The 18,446-nt window shown below is 37.5% G+C and overlaps 2 protein-coding genes across 7 annotated transcripts in view; one reads left to right on the top strand and one right to left on the bottom strand.

Annotated features, from left to right (window-relative positions):
• Positions 1 to 18,446, bottom strand: part of LOC137180078 (vascular cell adhesion protein 1-like) — a 41,887-nt gene that overhangs the window by 7,178 nt on the left and 16,263 nt on the right. For 4 of the 6 annotated variants that reach the window (XM_067585278.1, XM_067585279.1, XM_067585277.1 and 1 more), the window contains 3 exons: positions 15,776 to 16,045; positions 15,272 to 15,601; positions 174 to 431 (listed from right to left, as the gene is read on the bottom strand). In XM_067585278.1, the coding sequence (XP_067441379.1) occupies positions 174 to 431; positions 15,272 to 15,601; positions 15,776 to 16,045 (858 nt within the window). Of the gene's footprint in view, positions 1 to 173; positions 432 to 11,071; positions 14,050 to 14,233; positions 14,492 to 15,271; positions 15,602 to 15,775; positions 16,046 to 18,446 lie in introns of those variants that run through there. The other 2 variants (XM_067585282.1, XM_067585281.1) reach the window with 2 other exon arrangements.
• On the top strand, positions 2,642 to 9,224 carry LOC137180635 (cell surface A33 antigen-like). Its single transcript, XM_067585994.1, has 3 exons — positions 2,642 to 2,738; positions 5,120 to 5,377; positions 5,586 to 9,224. Exons 1-3 carry the CDS (start codon positions 2,642 to 2,644, stop codon positions 5,717 to 5,719), a joined length of 489 nt encoding a protein of 162 aa, XP_067442095.1. The 3' UTR covers positions 5,720 to 9,224.

The following is an 18,446-nucleotide window of genomic DNA, read 5'->3' as shown; positions in this document are numbered from 1 at the left end:
CAGGAACAGATAATGTTATACATCAAACTAATGACAAAGCCAAAACCATCTTAAAGAGGAAGTTCATTGATGTCACATGTGTTGAAATTTTCCACTTCTGTGAGAAAGCAATACTGTAGTTGCTCTAACAATCACAACCCTGAAGACTGAAAATGACAAAACTTTAAACTCACCTTTGACATCCACGTTAAACTTCACAGTGACAGTCCCGATGTCGTTGTGGACAGAACAGTTGTACTGCCCCTTGTGCTCCAAAGTTACAGACTCGATAGTGAGAATGTCACCACTGAAGGGGGAACCACTGGCTGATGGGAGCGTCCAGTTGTAGGAGGGGCTGGGGTTTCCCACAGCAGAGCAGTTCAGTTGTAGACGGTCTCCTTTCGTGACGGTGATCAGATCTGGATGTGATGACTCCTTTAGCTGAGGCTCATCTGTGTGTTGATTGAGGGAGGGAAGATACAAAACATGTCACTACAGAGAAATGGAAACAATGTTGAACTTTAAACAGATTAATGCAGATATACACCACAGTACTAACTGGCTGTTTTACATTACTTTCAGTTTCTGCTACAATATAGGTCTACTATTAGAAGAAAACATTAATTTAAAGGATGGGTCACACCTTTTCAAGTTTGTCTTAAATCAATAGTCAGGTGCCCAAATTACCATTGAAATAGGTTTTTCTTGCTGTAATCCCTTCATAATGCACTTACAATGTAAGTGATGGAGGCCACAGCCCTCCTTCTGTGCAAAAATGTATTTAAAAGTTCATCTGAAGCTAATATGAAGCTTCAAGCCATCCAAATGAGTCAAATCAAGTAGATATCTTTCAACGTTACAGTCTTTTTAGTGCCAAAGTCCCTCTTTTTGTTACTTTACTACCACTGCAGCTCAACAGGGAAACACTGTCTGAGGAAACACAAAGAGGGAATCTGATGCTAAAAAGACTGTAAATGTGGCAGACATCCACTTGATATGACCAACTCAGACTGCTGAAGCCTCATATAAGCTTCAGATAAATGTTTAAATGTATTTTTGCACAAAATGACTATGATCCATAGACTATAAAATATGGATGTACTCACTATGACGTCACCCATTGGTTTGCCAACTGCTGTTTTGAAGCTTCAAGTGTAGCGATTTGACCGTCGCCATATTTGATTTTTGGAGCCTGAAGTGACCATATTTGGACGAGAGGGTGGAGCTGACAATAGCACTAGCTGCTAGCTTGGTTAGCACAGTGCATAAACAATCTATGGTCAACAGTGATAATGCTAATGCTAATTTTCGTATATGCCATGGTTACGTTACGTAAGCAACGCTGTCGCCGTGGTAGCGACTTGTCAATCACAACGTAGCCATGCTTTAAAGCATATGTTGCTTTATCGTCTATTTTACTCGAAATGGGGCCATAATTTACAAAATGAACATCATGCTGTATTGAAGAAGACTTGAAACTAGCGATTGAGACCATAAGCTCAACAGGAAACAGTTTACTGAGGTAATAAATCAAGAGAGAAGTAGGGTCATTTTCTCATAGACTTCCATACAATCGGACTTCTTTTTGCAGCCAGTGGAGTCGCCCCCTGATGACCATTAGATAGAATGCAGGTTTTTGGCACTTCCGCATTGGCTTCATTTTTCAGCCCCGGAGGTTGCTGCTTGCTGTGTACACACTGTGGATTTTGGCCCCCATCAATATAAGTGCATTATGAATGGCCAGTATGAACAGAAGGAATGATTACAGCGAGGAAAACATCTTTCAATGGAAATTTGGGCACCTGACTGTTGTTTTATCCCGTCCTTTAAATAAATGTTTCCCTCTAATGTAGTGAAGTAAAAGACATTTTTGTCTTTTGTCATTGTTTGTGACGTAATGTTTCTTTTGTCAATGTCACATTAAAACTTTTACTAGCTGTCTCAGAAATAAGATGTGTGTCCATTTTGTTGTCAGACTCACAGTAGATTGTTGCTGTGAGTTTTCCTGACTCCACCACTGGAGGAGGCTGTGGTCCTTCAGGTCCCAGGTCTAGCTTGGCTTCACACCAGTACTGTCCTCCATCATCCTCTTTACTAGGGGTGATATCCAGAGTGAAGGTCTCATTCACTGGTGTCTTTTCTGTGTTGTTGGACTGTATTCTGTGCAGTTCTGTCTGTCCTCTGTAGAAGATCACATTGAGGTTACCAACAGGAGCAACTTCCTGGACGTGACACTGCAGTGTGTACAGATGACCTGCAGTCATTGACCCAGAGTGATTTAGGAAGCTGAAACTGACATTTTTTGGAGGCTCTGGGGAGACAAACAGAGAGATGTAGTGAGAGACGCACACAGTAAGATAAAGGTGGTGAACTACAGCTGACAATATGAAAAAACCTAAATCTATCCAACATATTTATTTCTTATTTTGATTATATATATTTAATTGTTACAGTAATGTTTTGTACAACAGCAAGTTTACTTACGATAGACGGTTATAGGCAGGGTGCTACAACACTGGTTAGCATCATTATCAGTATAATAGCACTGAATAGCATCTATATCCCATTCAGTCAGGCTGTCAACCTCCCATAAAATCGTGGTTCCATTTTCTGTACGGACCCCCACAGAGATTTCCAAACCATATAACTCGTTTGGGCAAGTATGCTGACAAGCCAAGCACGTGGCAGAGGTTGGGTCACCAAACTTCACTACCAGTCTGGATGGAGTGAATACAGGTTTATCTGCACAGTCATCATCTGTAACACAGACATGAAATGCCGAGATGAAAAACATGAAACATAAAATTAGGAATCACAATGAAAACTATGAAAGTACATAAAACAGTCATTTCACGTACAATGTTAAACCCACAGTTAATCAGTGCTGTTAATCTTGTAACAGAGTTTACTCAACTTATTTTCAACTACTTTATATTTGTCCTACATAGAATATCCATTGCTCAATGCCACTTCCTGTATTAGATTCAAATAGGCCTGTGAGGCTACTTAAGCATTTTTTATATCATTAATTTCATGGAGCAGTAAACGCTCTCTATGACGGAGAAACACATGTAGAAGACTCACCACAGCTGGACACATGAAAGTCGTGCAGAGAGTTCAACAAATAAACAGTGAAAAATGCGTAACAGAGAGAAAACATTATGTCCCGTTAGTCTTGTGAGTAAACAGAGGTCCTGGTAATAAAAATCGTTGAGGCCAAAGTCCGACAGAAGATTCGTCTGAAATTGAAATTAGAAACGCTAAAGAAATGCACTAAGAACTGGGTGGTACGTGCTTCTCAGTCTCGTCGTTATCAGCAGATAAGTGGAAAAAAAACACGTTGCAGTTTTAACAGGACTCTGGTAACTTGCCAACACAGGATGTTGATGGTGATGACATGTCAGTCAACACACACAAACACACAGTATCAGTGGAGGAACAAGTATTCAGATCCTTTACTTTAGTAAAAGTACCAATACAGCAATGTAAAAATACTCCATTACAAGTAAAAGTCCTGCATGAAAAATCCTACCTAAGTAAAAGTACAGAAGTATTAAACATATACCTAACTCAAATAAAAAATCTCCTTGAACTCACAATCTCAGAACAATACACAGACTACTGGATGTAGACAGTGAAGCAGTGGGACAAATAAACTAAAGCTGTGATATGAAAACACTGAATAAACGCGAGGCCTATTTGCAGATCCTTTACTTGAGTAAAAGTGCCAACACAGCATGTAAAATACTCTATAACAAGTAAAAGTCCTGCATGAAAAATCCCTCTTCAGTAAAAGTACAGAAGTATTAACAGCAAAATGTAGTTGAAGTATTGCAGTAAAAGTAGTGGTTTGGTTCCTCTGACTGATATATTATTATATATGACATCATTAGATTATTAATAGTGAAGCATCAGTGTTAGAGCAGCATGTTACTGTTGTAGCTGCTGGAGGTGGAGCTAGTTTCAATACTTTATATACAGTTAGATAGTTTAGTCCAGTGGTTCCCAATCTAGGGGTCGGGCCCCTCCAAAGGGTCACCAGATATATCTGAGGGGTCGTGAGATGATTAATGGGAGAGGAAGTCTTAATCTGAAAAGTAATTTACATGGATTACTGGTATCTAAGGCTAATTTGCGACTGTAATATTTTAAGTTAAAATATTTAGAAAGTGATAAAGAAGATTATGTAGTATTTTCTTTAAACATTTTACTGTTTTAACACTGTTTTAATTTATTCACTGGTTTATTATTCATCATGTCAACAACTTTACAATACAATCAAATATAAAAGAGAAAGACAAGGATGCATGTCAGTGTTATGTACAAAGTGCCACCATTTATTTGCGAGTTTGTCATTTTATTCACATTAAAAAACTTTAAAAACAAAGTTAACATTTCCTTTTTGGCCTTTCAGTATGCAGTTACTTTCCTTTTTGCTTTTATGCATGTCTCTTTTTCACTCTCACTCAGCTACAGCACCACCATGAATATTATTTATATTCAGCCATTCATAATACACTTATATTGATGGGGGCCAAAATCCACAGTGTGTCCACAGTCATTTTGTGCAAAAAATACATTTAAAAGTTTATCTGAAGCTTATACGAGGCTTCAGCAGTCTGAGTTAGTCATATCAAGTGTTTATCTGCCACATTTGGATGTAAAGTAAAAAAAAGAAGGACTTTGGCACTAAAAAGACTGTAATGTTGAAAGATATCTACTTGATTTCACCAATTTGAAGCTTCATATTAGCTTCAGATAAACTTTTAAGTACGTTTTTGCACAGAAGGAGGACTGCGGACTTTGGCCTCCATCACTTATATTGTAAGTGCATTATGAAGGGATCTTCTAATGGTCAGTATGAACAGGAGGAATGATTACAGCAAGAAAAACCTATTTCAATGGTAATTTGGGCTCCTGACTATTGTTTTAAGACAAACTTGAAAAATTGTGAACCCATCCTTTAAATAAATGTTTCCTTCTAATAGTAGACCTATATCGTAGCAGAAACTGAAAGTAACATAAAAGAGCCAGTTAGTACTGTGGTGTATATCTTCATTAATCTGTTTAAAGTTCAAAATTGTTTCCATTTCTCTGTAATGACATGTTTTGTATCTTCCCTCCCTCAATCAACACACAGATGAGCCTCAGCTAAAGGGGTCATCACATCCAGATCCGATCACCGACACAGAAGGAGACCGTCTACAACTGGACTGCTCTGCTGTGGGAAACCCCAGCCCCTCCTACAACTGGACGCTCCCATCAGCCACTGGTTCCCCCTTCAGTGGCGTCATTGTCACTATCGAGTCTGTAACTTTGGAGCACAAGGGGCAGTACAACTGTTCTGTCCACAACAACATCGGGACTGTCACTGTGAAGTTTAACGTGGATGTCAAAGGTGAGTTTAAAGTTTTGTCATTTTCAGTCTTCAGGGTTGTGATTGTTAGAGCAACTGCAGTATTGCTTTCTCACAGCAGTGGAGAATTTGAACACATGTGACATCAATGAACTTCCTCTTTAAGATGGTTTTGGTTTTGTCATTAGTCTGATGTATAACATTATCTGTTCCTGTTTTCTTTACCCAAACCTCACCCAACCCTCTGCAGAGAACTACATGTACATTATTTTAGTGGTAGTATCAGTCATTGCTCTGGCAGCAATTGTCTTCATCAGTGGATTCATCCATCTGTACAAACACAACCGAATGGGACGGTACAACGTGAGGGACGTGAAGAGGTAGGATTGTTTATCTGACAAACCAGCAATGTGTTAGTTAGTCTGTCTCTCAGTACTTTCCAAACTCCTCACCCTGTCTGTGGCTCTCAGCCCCAAGTCCATTCATTTCTACTGAAGACTTAAAACTTTAAAAAATAGTCACAAATATAGTGATATTGATATAATATCAATGTTTCAAATGAGCTGTAAGACCAAGATTATAATTCAATTGAGTAGTAGTGCTCATTGTTTGATTATAAGATGTTCAATTTATTGAGAAATTGCAAGTAACTTATATTTAATAGGAAAATTTGAAAAACTGGAGGGAATTTTCTATTTTGTGATTTTCCAAGGAAATAGAAAATAAATAAGAAAATAAAATAGAACGTTATTATCTAAACATCCAGTGTATCTGTCAGATAACATACTGTTTTACAGTTTCTCTCTATTTCTATCTAGAGATAGATCTGTTTCTATCTATTTTCATTTTATTTCCTATAGGATGTCCTATAATATTGTATTGTATAAATCCTATAGGATATCCTATAGTATTGTATTGTATAAATCCTAAAGGATATCATATATACAAACAAATTTAAAACTCTGGACAAAAAGCCAATGCATTTCCATCACTGTAGGGTAATGGAGAAATACAATTTACTGAGTTTTGAGACTTTTAGATTATTTTCAAATGTGAGCCTTGTTTATAAAATTGAAATGCTTTGACCCCTCCTCCACTATGTGACTTTGTGTACACTCACTCAGTAAATTCTATTAGATCCTCCAGAATATCCTCTATACGAGATTGTACCATTTCGTCGCACTGCATTTGGACAGTCAGCTTTCTCTGTGAAAGCCACAACTCAGTGGAACGTCCTATCTGACGATATGAAGAGCTGCAGTTCCATCAGTACCAAATTAAACCAAATTTAAAAAGTCTGCTAAAAGCTCTTTAACTACTGACTCTACATTTTATCTCATGGTCTTCTCATGAATGCTTAATCTTGCTTTTAATTCGACAAGTTTACATTATTATTTTCTAGTTGACAATGTGTGTATCTTTGTATTTTGTATTATGTGTCCTGTGTGTTTTTTGCTTTGTATTGTTTGTTATTGTTCTGTTTTATTTGTGACCTACTGAAGAGACTGCAGATGAAAATGAGCCATAAGCTAAAACTGGTACAGTACATCAAATGGTACATTTATGTTTAACACTGTATATGGTCCCAATAAATAAATAAGACATATGTTTTGTTTCCTCAAGATGTGTGCCTGTCTGGTGATTTTTCCTCGTCAGGTGCTCATTGAGACCACATGAGTTCCCTTCAGCTTTCTCCCCTGCTTGAGCAGTGTTGTTTTTTATTTTCTGCTCACAAAGTGAATTATTATGAGAGGATGATACGCCTCCATATCTCTCTATCTTTGCATTCTTATATTGATTTTTCATTGCTATTTATTTGGCTAAATATTTTTGGTTTTATTGGTGTTCATTTGTCATTGTCTTTTTTTATAGACCTTGTTATGTGCAAGTTTGTTGCTTTGTATAGTTTAAATATATTGACTTTATTATTTATTATTTTGAATACTTTGTAATTGTTAATTGTATATTAACTTCTCAAATTTTAATATATTTCAATAGACATTGTTTTGTTCATGTTCATCGAGTTATGAGCATTGTGTGTGATTTGGTGGTTGTGCTGGGAGTGTTGTGGGGCCACAAACAAAATCTTGTTTAGGGCCACCAAGATCTTAGGGCCGGCCATGTGGCAAGGGCTTAAATGTAAAGGACGCTCATTTATATGTCAAAGTCCTGCACTATAGTGTGAGGAGCGAGCCACACAGAAAGTCACACTGATTGTGTGGCCCCCCCTAGCGGTTGTGGCCCTAAACCACCGCATAGAGTGTTTATGCCAGGGGTCGGCCCTGCAAAGGACCACAGTGGGAAATAAGCTGATGATTAATGTTCATCTTTCTTATAAATAAATATGATGTATGATGAGTAATGAAATTGTTGCATGTCACAACTTCCACTTGAGACTCCTAACAGGTAAAACCTATGAGTCAGTCATATTTATAGTTTATAAAAATTAACAAGTGTCTTAAAGGAGAAAAACATTCAGTCTAAGCATGATGGTCAGAAGACATGATTAGACGGAAACTTGAGAGTGAGCTTCAACTGTAAAGACTTACCAATGTGGGCCGTAGGGAGGCAACATATTAGAGCTGCAACGATTGATCGATTAGTCGATTGACAGAAATTTAATAGGCAACTATTTTGATAACCGTTTCAATCCACGGATGTATAAAGAGAACTGGATACAGAAAGAGCGCCAGGCTTTGAAGCCAATTTGACATAGCGGCCAAACCGTGTAATTACAATGTCACGTGATGCACACTGGCCCAAAAAGACTTTTCCCATAGACTTACATTGTGAAAGAGACGTCTGTAAATCAGCGGATAAGTTTTTCTGAGCGTCACAACCCCCACGAAGTGACTCGTCTCAGTATCAGAATTTGATCCGTTCGGTCTGATCACATTTCAAAAGCCTAGAAGAGCCACACGATTGAATTGTTTTATCCCCATTCAAATAAGTCGGAGGGCTAAACCGGAAGTAGCCGACTCGGCCAGCGAAAGTCACTAGTGCGCATGCTCTATGGGCCGCACAATGCGGAAGATCCGGGTACTTTCATACCGGGAAGTCGATTTTTTTTGGCTTCATGCACCACTGAGCAACTTTCATAAGAATGAGCGGGGCCCCGCCTCTGACGCTGTATCCAGTTCTCTTTATACATCCATGTTTCAGTCATTTTTCATCTTCGGGCAAAAGTGCCCGCCATATTCTGATTCCAGCTTCTCATATGTGACAATTTGCTGTTTTTCTTATATGACAGTAAATTGAACATCTCAAGGTTTTGGACTGTTATTCAGACAAAACAAGCAGACTGCAGACATTTCTGTGGCCGCTAAGAAGTTGCAGAAAATGCAAACTTTTTTCAGTATTTTTCAACATGGTATTCCAGGGTTATTCCTGGGTTCTAGTATACAGACTGCACCCTCCAGTGGTGAACCTCTGAACAACAACAGCACTGCAACTGTAGTACTGATTTAACACACAACTGTTTATGCAAGTCTCCGTCAATTATTAGGGAGCAGAAGTCAAATCTGTCTTCTAAATGTCCTTTATCCAGACATTTGATGAATAGAAAATTCCTGCCAGACTCATGTTAAAATGTTCTGAAGTGAAGAAGTGATGAACAGTTATGACATTGCTGTTTAGGCGAGCATCCAAATATTCTGTTTCTGAATGATAAAGACCAAATCAGGAGGTAAGATCTTTAACGGTGATCAGGGAATGTTGTGTAAATACATATAAGTTTGGTGGTAACATAAAATATTATCATATAGATTACCTTTGATTATTAATTATATTGGTAAAGACAAATTTTAGCATGCTTACAGGTGCTGGGAAAAACAAAAAGCCTAGAAACACATTAATGAAAACATCGATCACTGTACACAAAAGCTCCTCAATAAGTAACAGAGAACTTTTGATGATGTAAATCTAAATCTAATGATGGCTAAAATGAATTGATCTTCTTCATTTTGAGGGTCCTGGTACTGCTCATGTCAGCTGACTGGGACGTTTGAAAAGAACAGAGACATAGTTAATGTTATTATAAAACATCTGCGTTTTTCCTGCTATGAAGAGTCAAAATGTCCTCTGTGAAAAAGGTCTTCTTAGAAAAGAGGACCTGATGACATCTTACCAAAGAGGAGTTAAATCTTCTGTGGAGGTAAACGGTTCCATCTTCTTTAAGTGAGATGGCCTCTGCCACCTGTCTGTTGGTCACCACCCCGAAACGCACCACGCCACGGAAGTCTGCAGCAGCACAACAGAGACTCAGAGCTGAAGACTGGAAACTTTCTGTCCTTTCTATAATTATAATCTAATCTTACATACTTGAAATGATCAAAAACCTGTACAGAATAATTACCAAGTTATGTTTTATGAAGTTTGGTCAAATCTTTGTTTTTTTGGGGAAAATGTGTTACCTCATTTATGTGGTATTTATTGATACATGGTGCCCCCTTATTTCTTATTTTTGTTTCCATAGTTTACTGTTTTTTTTAATGTACTTGGCGCTAACTCTATTTGGCCAGATTTGTTTTGTTCTGTTACTTATTTTTCAATGATTTACTGGAATATGTGGTCTTGTGTTTCATTATGTTTTGTATTTATTGAAAAAGTGAATAAAAATTAATTACAAAAACTTGTACAGAACCAAAAGATGTGGCCTGAAAGCTGCATGATGACTTCTTACCCCTTTTTAGAGCCTGCAGGACAGAGGACAGAAATGTGATATATTACAAACATTAATGTTTTGCTGTTTCCTGTTTCTCTGCATAGCTCGAACACTGTCTTGAGAATCTTGTTGATTTTGCTGTTTTTATAACATCTTGTCGTCTCTTGTTTGCAATTCTTAACCTGTCACTACACTGGTTTCAGAGCATCTTACCAAGGGACCAGGGCCTTGTTTGTGGCCCCACAACACTCCCAGCACAACCACCAAATCACACACAATGCTCATAAGTCAATGAACACTAACAAAGCCCTGTCTATTAAAAATATATTAAAATTTGAGAAGTTAAGATACAATTAACAATGACAAAGTATTCATTAATCATCAGCTTATTTTCCCACTGTGGTCCTTTGCAGGGCCGACCCCTGGCATTAACACTCTATGCGGTTGTTTGGAGCCACAACCGCTAGAGGGGGCCACACGATCAGTGTGACTTTCTGTGTGGCTCGCTACTCACACTACAGTGCAGGACTTTTATATATAAATGAGCGTCCTTTACATTTAAGCCCTTGCCACATGGCCGGCCCTAGGATTTTGGTGGCCCTAAACAAGATTTGTTTGTGGCCCCAAAACACTCCCAGCACAACCACCAAATCACACACAATGCTCATAACTCAATGAACACGAACAAAACAATGTCTATTAAAAATATATTAAAATTTGAGAAGTTACGATACAATTAACAATTACAAAGTATTAAAAATAATAAATAATAAAGTCAATATATTTAAACTATACAAAGCAACAAACTTGCACATAACAAGGTCTATAAAAAAAGACAATGACAAATGAGCACCGATAAAACCAAAAATATTTAGCCAAATAAATAGCAATGAAAAATCAATATAAGAATGCAAAGATAGAGAGATATGGAGGCGTATCATCCTCTCATAATAATTCACTTTTTGATCAGAAAATAAAAAACAACACTGCTCAAGCAGGGGAGAAAGCTGAAGGGAACTCATGTGGTCTCAATGAGCACCTGACGAGGAAAAATCACCAGACAGACACGCATCTTGAGGAAACAAAACATATGTCTTATTTATTTATTGGGACCATATACAGTGTTAAACATTAATGTTACCATTTGATGTACTGTACCAGTTTTAGCTTAAAGCTAATTTTCATCTGCAGTCCCTTCAGTAGGTCACAAATAAAACAGAACAATAACAAACAATACAAAGCAAAATACACAAAGGACACATAATACAAAATACAAAGATACACACATTGTCAACTAGAAAATAATAATGTAAGCTTGTCGAATTAAAAGCAAGATTAAGCATTCATGAGAAGACCATGAGATAAAATGTAGAGTCAGTAGTTACAGAGCTTTTAGCAGACTTTTTAAATTTGGTTTAATTTGGTACTGATGGAACTGCAGCTCTTCATATCGTCAGATAGGACGTTCCACTGAGTTGTGGCTTTCACAGAGAAAGCTGACTGTCCAAATGCAGTGCGATGAAATGGTACAATCTCGTATAGAGGATATTCTGGAGGATCTAATAGAATTTACTGAGTGAGTGTACACAAAGTCACATAGTGGAGGAGGGGTCAGACCATTTAAATTTTATAAACAAGGCACACATTTGAAAATAATCTAAAAGTCTCAAAGCTCAGTAAATTGTATTTCTCCATTACCCTACAGTGATGGAAATGCATTGGCCTCTTGTCCAGAGTTTTAAATTTGTTTGTATATATGATATCCTTTAGGATTTATACAATACAACACTATAGGACATCCTATAGGATTTATACAATACAATACTATAGGACATCCTATAAGATTTATACAATACAATACTATAGGACATCATATAGGATTTATACAATACAATAATATAGGACATCCTATAAGATTTATACAATACAATACTATAGGACATCATATAGGATTTATACAATACAATACTATAGGATATCCTATAAGATTTATACAATACAATACTATAGGACATCCTATAGGATTTATACAATACAATAGTATAGGACATCCTATAAGATTTATACAATACAATACTATAGGATATCCTATAGGATTTATACAATACAATACTATAGGACATCCTATAAGATTTATACAATACAATACTATAGGACATCATATAGGATTTATACAATACAATACTATAGGACATCCTTTAGGAAACAAAATGAAATAGAGAGAAACAGTAAAACAGTGTGTTATCCGACAGATACACTGGATGTTTAGATAATAATGTTCTATTTTATTTTATTATTTATTTTCTATTTCACTTGGAAAATCACAAAATAGAAAATTGGCTCCAGTTTTTCAAATTTTCCTATTTAAATATAAGCTACTTGCAATTTCTCAAGAAATTGAACATCTTATAATCAAACAATGAGCACTACTACTCAATTGAATTATAATCTTGGTCTTACAGCTCATTTGAAACATTGATATTATATCAATATCACTATATTTGTGACTATTTTTTAAAGTTTTAAGTCTTCAGTAGAAATGAATTGACTTGGGACTGAGAGCCACAGACAGGGTGAGGAGGTTGGAAAGTACTGAGAGACAGACTAACTAACACATTGCTGGTTTGTTAGATAAACAATCCTACCTCTGGCTTTACAAAATAAAATGTGACCCATATAATGATGAAATATTACATTTATATCACACTTAATGGAGCACTTGTCCCTATAACACTATACATGGTGAACAATATACATTTTTGTTAAATAAGCAATAGATTTCTCTACTTAAAGGTTCTATATGAAGAATTGTGAGGCAATTTACATGTATTAATCATTTCTTATTGCCAATTAGTAAACAAGTAGTAATGTAACGTAAAAAATGAGACCTTTCCCAACTTTCTCTGTTGTCTGTAACAGCCTGTGGACTGATTTCTATGTGAAGGACTTGGGCTACATTTCCTGCAAAAATCCAATGGAAGTGATGTTTTTTCGCGCTCCTGAGTGCCTTGCCTCTCTCCCGCTAATGTCAACAAATGACCTGCAACGACCGACACAACAAAAATGGTGCTATGCAACTAGAAACACCCTGCAGATATTAGCTCTCCAGCTAATGAGACAACTAGCTGAGTCTATCAACCACTACACATTTCACAACAAAACACCCCCACAATGACAAATCGCCCACTCCCGAGCACACGAAGCAAAAACATTATTTCCTCAACAAAGGAGCAGAAAACAAGCTCCAGAGCGATAGCAGAACATAGGTTACCTCTTTTGTTTTCCAGTTGGTAGCCCAAAGGTCGTAATAAGCGTACCAACAACAGCTCACTGAGCTTACTGGTGTTTTGTAAAAAGGTTGGTAAAAAGAAAGTTGGCGGTTTGCGGGTTGGGTCAGGTTCAGGTGGTTAATTAACGCATTTTTGTGTTGGGGGGGGGCTGACTGATGATGAGAGATGCTTTGATGAAACATGGTCCAAAACACAACATTAGAAACCTTTTATGTAATTATGAGAAGTGTAAGCATGGAAAAAGAGATCACTTACAACAGTCTCACGCCACGAGCACACGAGCGTGAGCACTAGGTTGTTGACTGCACTTCATTTAACGACCACAGATGTCACTAAAGAGAAGATATTTCTGATTCCTACATACAGAACCTTTAAACAGAGCAACATTTCAATGTGTCGGCTTAAACCTGAGTTTAACCATATGTACAGCAAGTATGTGTTAAACATGAGATATAGAGACTTCTGGTGATTTCTAAGTATTTGGGTTAGGATAAGTACATCAGTGCTTTACAGCTAACTGCAGCTCATGACATATCAACAGTTTCACACATGTGATGCCTCACCTGCAAATTTACTCTCCAGTAGGCACAGCAACATGTTGAGAGCAAAGATGGAAAACGTCCTACCGTTGTACCGTTCCTTTTAGTTGTGTTTGTACAGATAGTATACACTGACGATGACAATTGCAGCCAGAACAAGGACTGATAGTACCACGGCTAAAATAATGTTCCTGTAGTTCTCTGCAGAGGGTTGGGTGAGGGCTTTGGGTAAAGAAAACAGGAACAGATAATGTTATACATCAGGCTAATGACAAAGCCAAAACCATCTTAAAGAGGAAGTTCATTGATGTCACATCAAATTCTCCACTGCTGTGAGAAAGCAATACTGCAGTTGCTCTAACAATCACAACCCTGAAGACTGAAAATGACAAAACTTTAAACTCACCTTTGACATCCACGTTAAACTTCACAGTGACAGTCCCGATGTTGTTGTGGACAGAACAGATGTATTGCCCCTTGTGCTCCAAAGTTACAGACTCGATAGTGAGAATGTCGCCACTGAAGGGGGAACCACTGGCTGATGGGAGCGTCCAGTTGTAGGAGGGGCTGGGGTTTCCCACAGCAGAGCAGTTCAGTTGTAGACGGTCTCCTTTCGTGACGTTGATCAGATCTGGATGTGATGACCCCTTTAGCTGAGGCTCATCTGTGTGTTGATTGAGGGAAGGACAAATACAAAACATATCACTACAGAGAAATGGAAACAATTTTGAACTTTAAACAGATTAATGCAGATATACACCACAGTACCAACTGGTTGTTCTATGTTACTTTCAATTTCTGCTACAATATAGGTCTACTATTAGAAGGAAACATTTATTTAAAGGACGGGTCACAGTTAGACACAATAGTCAGGAGCCCAAATTACCATTGAAATAGGTTTTTCTTGCTGTAATCATTCCTCCCGTTCATACTGACCATTAGAAGATCCCTTCATAATGCACTTACAATGTAAGTGATGGAGGCCAAAATCCACAGTCCTCCTTCTGTGCAAAAATGTATTTAAAAGTTTATCTGAAGCTAATATGAAGCTTTAAGCCATCTGAATGAGTCAAATCAAGTAGATATCTTTCAGTGTTTCAGTCTTTTTAGTGCCAAAGTCCTTCTTATTGTTATTTTACTACCACTGCAACTCAACAGGGAAACTCTGTCTGAGGAAACATAAAGAATGCTAAAGATGCTAAAAAGACTGTAAATGTGGCAGATATCCACTTGATATGACTAACTCAGACTGCTGAAGCCTCGTATAAACTTCAGATAAACTTTTAAATGTATTTTTGCACAAAATGACTGTGAACACACTGTGGATTTTGGCCCCCATCAATATAAGTGCATTATGAATGACCAGTATGAACAGAAGTCACATTAAAACTTTTACTAGCTGTCTCAGAAATAAGATGTGTGTCCATTTTCTTGTCAGACTCACAGTAGACTGTTGCTGTGAGTTTTCCTGACTCCACCACTGGAGGAGGCTGTGGTCCTTCAGGTCCCAGGTCTAGCTTGGCTTCACACCAGTACTGTCCTCCATCATCTTCTTTACTAGGGGTGATATCCAGAGTGAAGGTCTCAGTCACTGGTGTCTTTTCTGTGTTTTTGGACTGTAGTCTGCCCAGTTCTGTCTGTCCTCTGTAGAAGATCACATTGAGGTTACCAACAGGAGCAACTTCCTGGACGTGACACTGCAGTGTGTACGGATGACCTGCAGTCATCGGCCCAGAGTGATTTAGGAAGCTGAAACTGACATTTTTTGGAGGCTCTGGGGAGACAAACAGAGAGATGTAGTGAGAGACGCACACAGTAAGATAAAGGTGGTGAAATACAGCTGACAATAGAAAAAACCTAAATCTATCCAACATATTTATTTCTTATTTTGATTATATATATTTAATTGTTACAGTAGTGTTTTTTGTTCAACAGCAAGTTTACTTACGATAGACGGTTACAGGCAGGGTGCTACAACACTGGTTATTATCATCACCAGTATAATAGCACATGAGAGATATATCCCATTCAGTCACGCGGTCAATGTCCCATGAAATTGTGGTTCCATTTTTTGTAACGTTCCCCACAGACTTTTCCAAACCATATAACTCGTTTGGGCAAGTATGCTGACAAGCCAAGCACTTGGCAGAGGTTGGGTCACCAAACTTCACTACCAGTCTGGATGGAGTGAATACAGGTTTATCTGCACAGTTTTCATCTGTAACACAGACATGAAATGCCGAGATGAAAAACATGAAACATAAAATTAGGAATCACAATGAACTATGAAAGTACATAAAACAGTAATTTCACATACAGTGTCAAACCCACAGTTAATCAGTGCTGTTAATCTTATAACAGAGTTTACTCAACTTATTTTCAACTACTTCCATTGCTCAATGCCACTTCCCGTATTAGATTCAAATAGGTCTGTGAAGCTATTTAAGCATTTTTTACATCATTAATTTCGTCTACATGGAGCAGTAAACGCTCTCTATGACGGAGAAACACATGTAGAAGACTCACCACAGCTGGACACATGAAAGTCGTGCAGAGAGTTCAGCAAAGAAACAGCGAGAAATGCGTAACAGAGAGAAAACATTATGTCCCGTTAGTCTTGAGAGTAAACAGAGGTCCTGGTAATAAAAATCGTTGAGGCCAAAGTCCGACAGAAGATTCGTCTGAAATTGAAATTAGAAACGCTTAAGAAAGGCGCGATGAACAGGATGATACGTGCTTCTGAGTCTCGCCGTTCTCATCAGATAAGTGGAAGAAAACTCGTTGTGGTTTTAACAGAAATCTGGTAACTTTCCAACACAGGATGTTGATGGTGTTGAAATGTCAGTCAACACACAAGCACACAGTATCAGTGGAGGAACAAATATTCAGATCCTTTACTTTAGTAAAAGTACCAATACAACAATGTAAAAATACTCCATTACAAGTAAAAGTCCTGCATGAAAAATCCTACTTCAGTAAAACTACAGAAGTATTAACAGCAAAATGTAGTTGAAGTATTGCAGTAAAAGTAGTGGTTTGGTCCCTCTGACTGATATATTATTATATATGACATCATTAGATTATTAATACTGAAGCATCAGTGTTAGAGCAGCATGTTACTGTTGTAGCTGCTGGAGGTGGAGCTAGTTTCAACTACTTTATATACAGTTAGATAGTTTAGTCCAGTGGTTCCCAATCTAGGGGTTGGGCCCCTCCAAAGGGTCACCAGATATATCTGAGGGGCCGTGAGATGAACAATGGGAGAGGAAGTCTTAATCTGAAAAGTAATTTGCATGGATTACTGATATCTAAGGCTAATTTGTTACTGTAATATTTTAAGTTAACATATTTAGAAAGTGATAAAGAAGATTATGTAGTATTTTCTTTAAACATTTTACTGTTTTAACACTGTTTTAATTTATTTACTGGTTTATTATTCATCATGTCAACAACTTTACAATACAATCAAATATAAAAGAGAAAGACAAGGATGAATGTCAGTGTTATGTACAAAGTGCCACCATTTATTTGTGAGTTTTGTCATTTTATTCACATTAAAAAACTTAAAAAAACAAAGCTTACATTTCCTTACTGGGCTTCCAGTATGCAGTTCATTACTTTCGTTTCTGCTTTTACGCATGCCTCTTTTTTTTTTTTTTTTAGGAAGGGTGTGGTTTTGCATCACTTTATTTACAGACTTCCTCTCTGCATGCACCAGACTTATGGTTGTGCAACAGTTGAAGGATAAGGCTAGTGATACTTAATCATTTTTTTTTACCATCAACAACTCTCATGAAAAGACTAGCCAGATAGAGCTTCGTCCTCCGTGGAACTCCATTGTTTTCTAAAAATTATTAAAAACAGTGAGACACACTATCACACCAGCTGTAATGAATGTTCAGGCACTCTAGTTTATTTTGAATCAATCCCACACACACACACTGTCCTGCTGCTGCACATACACTAGTGCACCAAATATGCATTAATCTGCGGTTGAAAATAGTCCCCAATAAATGCATGATTTAGTTTTGTTTGAGTAACTTTTACTGAAAACTACAGTGCCCAGCTGCTGTAGGAAATTGCTGAGCCCCTTTTAAAAATGAAACTATATTTGTGACTCATTTTTAAAGTTTTAAGTCTTCAGTAGAAATGAATGGACTGAGAGCCACAGACAAGGTGAGGAGGTCAGAAAGTCCTGAGAGACAGACTAACTAACAAATTGCTCATTTTAGTGTTTTCATGATTTGTTAACAACAAGAAAAATATAGATAGATAGCAATAGATATCTCTCCTTAAACAGAGCAACATTTCAATCTTTCAGCTTAAACCTGAGTTTAACCGTATGTGCAGCATGTATGTGTTAAACCTCAGATATAGAGACTTCTGCTGATTTCTACAGTATTTGGGTTAGGATAAATACATCTGTGCTTTACAGCTAACTGCAGCTTATGACATATCAACAGTTTCAGGTTGTCGACACACATGTGATGCTTCACCCACAAATTAACTCTTCAGTAGGCACAGCAATGAGTTGAGAGCGAAGATGGAAAACGTCCTTCAGGTTGTACCGTCCCTTTCGGTTGTGTTTGTACAGATGGACGTATACAATGATGAAGACA

Source organism: Thunnus thynnus, chromosome 3 (assembly GCF_963924715.1).
Source record: "Thunnus thynnus chromosome 3, fThuThy2.1, whole genome shotgun sequence".
Taxonomy (NCBI): domain Eukaryota; kingdom Metazoa; phylum Chordata; class Actinopteri; order Scombriformes; family Scombridae; genus Thunnus; species Thunnus thynnus.
Note: the sequence above shows the minus strand (reverse complement) of the source record. Positions and strands in the feature narration are given on the sequence as shown.

Bases quoted from the DNA above. Each gene is read 5' to 3' on its own strand.
- LOC137180635 (XM_067585994.1), top strand. From the start codon at position 2,642: ATGCTGACAAGCCAAGCACGTGGCAGAGGTTGGGTCACCAAACTTCAC. The intron at 2,739-5,119 runs GTAACACAGACA...ATCAACACACAG, and splicing joins TATCTGCACAGTCATCATCT to ATGAGCCTCAGCTAAAGGGG. The intron at 5,378-5,585 runs GTGAGTTTAAAG...AACCCTCTGCAG, and splicing joins GTTTAACGTGGATGTCAAAG to AGAACTACATGTACATTATT.